At 30.4% G+C, this 5,945-nt stretch overlaps 1 protein-coding gene across 1 annotated transcript; it reads right to left on the bottom strand.

The window, feature by feature from the left end:
* Positions 1-1,533: 1,533 nt before the first annotated feature.
* Positions 1,534-2,601, bottom strand: LOC120141825 (cyclin-D5-1-like). Its single transcript, XM_039156601.1, has 4 exons — positions 2,293-2,601; positions 2,115-2,201; positions 1,735-2,026; positions 1,534-1,674 (listed from the first exon to the last, which is right to left on the bottom strand). The coding sequence occupies exons 1-4, from the start codon at positions 2,563-2,565 to the stop codon at positions 1,550-1,552; spliced, it is 777 nt and encodes a 258-aa protein (XP_039012532.1). The 5' UTR covers positions 2,566-2,601; the 3' UTR covers positions 1,534-1,549.
* Between the last annotated feature and the right edge of the window lie 3,344 nt (positions 2,602-5,945).

Here is a 5,945-nt window from a genome sequence, read left to right as displayed (position 1 = left end):
CTGCAAGTTTTACCCTTCTCCATTGTCTCTTAAAATGAGTACATTCATATTGGACACCAACTCAAGTTTGGTAACTATTGATGCAAATTTTGTTATTGTAATGAATCCTTAAACATCTACAGTATCATTCAAACTTGTTTCTCGATGATTCTTGGAGATGAGAGAGGCATTGGAAACCAAAAAACATGTGGAGCTGTAACGTAATGAGTTATCTCTATTCTGATTTACCATTGAACCTTTGGAGTATGAGTTTATATTCAGAGGATGCATAGTGGTTACTGGAGAGCAGAATACAATTTCTGTTCGATTGCAGACTGGGTAATGATAATAAATCCTAAGAACCCCACGAAAGCATGTGGAATCTCTGACACCCAATTTGCCAAATGCCATGAAACTGAGGCTCTCCAAAAGGCCAAAACAACGGTCTCCATCATCATAACTAGTTTTCTACAAGCTTAAATCTAAAGGAACAAACATCAAGCATTCACATGTGCAGGCTTAGGACGGACAGATATAAGGGGTTCGGTAGATAGGTACTTTGAAGAAACATGGCCTTTGATCTCAACAACTATGTTTCTAACGATTTCCTCTACCTAAACATAATCTTCTTTGGAACTTCAAGGAAAATGGTTTTCTTTAACTTCATTTTTTTTCTTCATAATTTAACAAATAACTGCATCATTCAATATTTTTAAGAAATAACTTTAACTGCATTATTCAATATTTTTAAGGAACAACTTTCGATAAATCGAATGTCTTGTTATAAAGAGAAATAAAACTAAAAAAAATAACATTAACATTAGAAGCAAGTCCAATCATAATTTCACCTTTATAATGGCCCAAAAAAAACAAAAACAATTTCCCATTTCTCACGGCTCTCAGCCTTTTGAAAGACAAAGGAAGCCCCCCCCCCCCCCAATGATAAAGAGGCAGGGCACAAGGTTACATACATATGAATCATATCTAACCATTCTTTTCAACAACAACAAATCAAAGATTAACAACAAAAACCACATCGAACTAAATAAATAAATAAACAATCTCCCCATCCTCTACCCTGCCCTTTTTATTTATTTATTTATTTTGTTAATAGCAGGTTAATTGCAGGATAAAAGACCCCCCCAAAAAAAACTAATTGCAACAATCAAAATTCTCTCTTTTTTTTATCAATAAACCCAAATCTTATCACTAAAAAAGAAAAAAAAATCAAACTGGAATCCATCATGGCCGACATATTTTCTTTGCCAGGCTATTTTGATCAGACTCATTGAATATAAGTTTCCTCTTGGTGCCACCTCCATTACTGACATCTGAAATACCCTCAACTACTACATTATGCACTGACGAATAATTTGAGGTTACTACAAGGTTTGGCGTCTTACATTTCCTCATCTCTATTTCCACCATCATACTATAGCACCCATATATTTCTTCCTGTTTCATCCGATATAACATTCATATCACTATAAATACACTTCAAAGCATATTAATACATTATTTAGAAAAAAGAAAGCTCACACTTTGTAAAGATCCCCACAATGAAATGAAATCAATCTCCACCTCCATCGCTCTTCTTGTGAATCCACTGTTTGAAGCAGCTAACACTGCAGCTGCAGCAACAATCGACGGTCGATGATCCACCAAATTGATTTCTGCATTTGAAAACATCCAATTCTTTAACGGAAACACAACGTTTAAGTTGATAATTCAAGATTGAACCTTTATTTCCAGTACCTTTGGTGATGGCTATGATTAGTTCCAGAGCTTTGGAGATTAATCCTTTGGGATAAGATTCAGCATGAAATTTTCTGATGAAGTAATGCAGATAAGAGAAAGGTGTGATGGGATTCATCTTCCATTCCAATGTGCTGAGTACCAATAACTCCATTCTTTGAATCACTTTGTTCTGGAATTGATAATCTTTTGTATGAAACTCTGACAAAATGGGAACTTCACATTCTTCCATTTTTGCTGCCAGTGATAAACATGCTATCGGCAACAATCGAACAGCCCATAACTTCTCTTCCTATACATGAAAATCATCGAAAACTACTATTTCAAAAAAAAAAAAAACAACAAACCCCATTGATCATTGTTTACAAAAAAAAACTTACATCAATAGATCTTATTGAAATAAATCGATCAAAGTATGTTACAGACAAATAAGCTGTATGAACTTGGAATCCGAAGGTTTCTCTCGTCTGCATCAAATACAAAAGAAAAAAGACTGAAATTTTATTGACAGAGAAAATAAAACATGCGAATTAAATATAAGCGGGGACAGAAGCAAACGTTGAAAATCCATTCAATGGCATCCAAACGAGCAGATTGCAGCCAGGTTTTACAGGTGGATGGATTAGTTTTGAATCCCACATCGGTTTCTCTTACAACCAAGTTCTGGATGAACTCATCGTCTTCATTCTCAGAAACGAAACATGATTTGTAATGGTTGGAATAAACACTTTCGTAGCATTCGGTTGCTGCAGTTTCAGAAAAACAAGCTTCTTCAGTTTCTTGGCACAAGAGACTAGAGCTAGAAAACGAAGAGTCAAACTCTGTGTTCATCGATCAAAAATGAAAAAAAAGGGAACAGATTTTCAAAGGAAGAAGGAAAAACAAAACATGGGTTTGGTGGGTTTAATTGATAGTATATAAGGTAAGATTTGGGAGTTGAATCCACGTTTGAGGGGATTAAGGAAAGTGGGGAGTGTGGTAAGAAACAGATTGACGAGACTCGCGCTTCTGGTGCCGCCAAAAGTAGCGGCTCAGATACAGGATATGGCGCTATTTAGGAAACTAGAATCATCAATTTGTACTTAAATGTACACTATATATATATACATCAATATTCATTTTTATAGCTTTTTTATTTAAAACTCTACACCATTTTATTTATTTTTATTAGACTTATTTAAATATTTTCAAACAAGAATTATTAAAGATATTTTTTAATATTTTCATCAAACAAAAAATAATAAAAGAAATTATTTATTATTTAAATTCTGATTGATATTAAATTTTAAGATTGATCTCAGATAATATTTTAGTTTTTTTTATTATCAAAAGTTATTTTTATTAAACTCAAAATGAAACAAGAGAAAAAAATTATAGATACTGTACGAATTTCTTTCCTTTCGTATAATGTTAATTAATATTGTTTTTTATATAATTTGGGTAAATACAAGGTAATATTGTTCGAATATAACTCTCAACTATTTAACATTGAACGTTAGTACCTAATATTCCTAATATCATCTTATTGGTTGTTTTTGATATTATGGTTTTGTGTGGTTTAACTCGATAATAAGCGTGGCATGTCCACATGATATCATCTTATTGGTTGTTTCAATATGATTAAAAAATAATAACTGTAATTAGTTAATATACAAATATTTTTGACTAATATGGTATCACATATGGATATGTCACGTCAGTATTTTAATTTATGTAGACATGTCACGTTAGCAGAAAGTATTAATCGTTAATCGACTAACGGTTTTCATCCAATCAAAAAGTATTTTATCCCAAAATGAAACATTGAGACCAATATATTAGAAAAAAGAATAGAAATCAAAACGACCAATTTATCAAATATTGATATTAGTTTTATCATTAAACCTTAAAATATTACATTCAAAATTGATTATCAAAATAAAACATGTAAGAAGTAAAATAGGCGAACAATGTAATTTAACCTTTAATTAATTAAAATCTTGAAATTATATATGAAATGATTTTTTTATTAAGTGGTGAGATTTATATTTAAAAATAAATATTAATATTTAAACTCACGTAAAATAAGATAATATAATTCTTCTCATTTATTCGATAAATTAATGAATATCCATATGCACTCTTCCTTTAATAATACCACAAACATTGAATTTGACTGATCTAATTCAAAATAGTTCCTACTATAACTACTAAGGGATGCAACGCTAACACCTTTTATAGAATAGGCTTATGAGCAAATTTTAATATTCAAAATTTTTGCATTATTCCATTACAACTGTATTCTTCTTAATAATGACACCCTGTGATTTTGTTCTTTCTTAAAACTGGGAAGCCCCTTTATTTTATTCATGTAAATATTAAAATTGTACAGAAAAATCAAAGTTCAAGGACTGATACACAAAATAATAAAAAAATTATGTTTAGTACCTAAATTATTATTTTTATTTTATCTTAACAACCAAATTTTATTTTTTTTAAAATCATACCTAACGTTTAATGTATATTTTAATTTGATATTCCGCTATTAAAAAATTAATAAAATTATTGACGTGACATTTCTTTCAATAATGATGTGACATTATCTTATGGTGATACGTCAACATAACTATTAAGTTTTTAATAATGAGGTATCAAAATGAAACATAAACAAAACATTAAATATAATTTAAAAAAATAAAATTTAAATACTAAAATAGAACAAAAATAATAATTTAAATACTAAACATGTAGTTTTAAAAAAAATCTCGATATATTCCTTGTAATGCTGCATATGAAATATATAAAATATAGTTCACTTTGTCAAATCACCCACTCTAAATTAGGAATGACAACGGGTTGGGTTTTGCTCGCCCCATTCCAGAACCCGAAATGAATATCCCCAACCCGATTTTCGATGGGTTTTTTATCGGGGCGTCCCGTCGGAGAGTTTTTTTGCCCCGTCCTCGAACCCGACTCTAAATATTATACCCGAACCCGAAAATATTTTATATATAATTAATATATAAAATATTATATATATATATATAATCGGGGCGGGGATACCTTGCCCCCGAACACAAACCCGATCCGAAAAAATCTCCGAAAAAAATACCCGATACCCGACCTGATATCATTCAACCCGACCCGAACTTGACCAGATTTCGGGTTTCTCCGTCGGGTTCGGGTTATACGGCCATCCCTACTCTAAATGAATAAGAATACATGCTGTAATTACAATATACATATATTAATGTTTATATATTAAAATTGATTTTATTTTTTAGAGGAAATTAAAGACGTTAGTACAAGCTGTAACTCTTTAAAATGCTATGATATGGAGGCATTGAGCTACTACAATAACTCATGTGCAAACGGTTGGGAAAAATATACATATATTAATGTTTCAACTTTGATACAATTCTTCATTTCTTTATAGAATGACCATATCTACCACAGAGTAGCATACTCTATAAACTTAATTAAGCCGGACCTTGTTGAAAGTTAGATCAATTTACTTATTACAACACTTGATTCGGTGGTTAGTGAATGATCCCCAACTTTAAATACAAAATAAAATAAAAATAAAATTTGTCCCATTATAAGTAAGTTGCTTTATCATGACGTAAAGTGGATGCAACCAAAAGTAAATGAAAAATGAAAGGTACTACAGTAGTAACAGGTATAAACGCTGGATTTTTTTTGTTCGAGTAGGCTTAAAAAAATTAACCTATAAAACTTTAACAGGTAAACATAAACAATCAATTGAAAATTATCGGAACCGTTTTTAAGTTTTTTTTAGGATTATGGCAGGAAGCGATTTAATTTAATTTTAGGAATATAGGGTTTTAAAATAAAGAACAAATAAATATATTATGAGTCGCCATCGACATTTGAGTTAGGTATGTCGAATATTTAAAAAATATCTTTTAAAAATAATTTTAAAAAGATAAAAAGTGATATGTGTAAACCAGAAACTCGTTTTGAAAAAGGTTCAGGAGTTAATTACGCGTGGAGAAGGATTAAAACCCCACAACTCCCAAAATCAATACCTAAGCGATTATACTTCATCTAAATATTGAAATTTACAAATTGGAATATACATTTAAATTGTGATACTAAAAATTTTCGAAAAGAGTATTATTTTGTACGAACAATCCTAAAAAACACACTTCTTGTTAGTGAATGCGTGTTTTTATGTACTCTCCTCACACAATAATATCTTTAAAATATTT

This window comes from Hibiscus syriacus, unplaced genomic scaffold, assembly GCF_006381635.1.
Source record: "Hibiscus syriacus cultivar Baekdansim isolate YM2019G1 unplaced genomic scaffold, ASM638163v2 tig00110813_pilon, whole genome shotgun sequence".
NCBI classification, from domain to species: Eukaryota; Viridiplantae; Streptophyta; class Magnoliopsida; order Malvales; family Malvaceae; genus Hibiscus; species Hibiscus syriacus.
This window is presented reverse-complemented; position numbering and strand designations above follow the sequence as displayed.

Bases quoted from the DNA above. Each gene is read 5' to 3' on its own strand.
- LOC120141825 (XM_039156601.1), bottom strand. From the start codon at position 2,565: ATGAACACAGAGTTTGACTCTTCGTTTTCTAGCTCTAGTCTCTTGTGC. The intron at 2,027-2,114 runs GTAAGTTTTTTT...TTTCATGTATAG, and splicing joins TTTCAATAAGATCTATTGAT to GAAGAGAAGTTATGGGCTGT. The intron at 1,675-1,734 runs GTACTGGAAATA...TTTCCGTTAAAG, and splicing joins AATCATAGCCATCACCAAAG to AATTGGATGTTTTCAAATGC.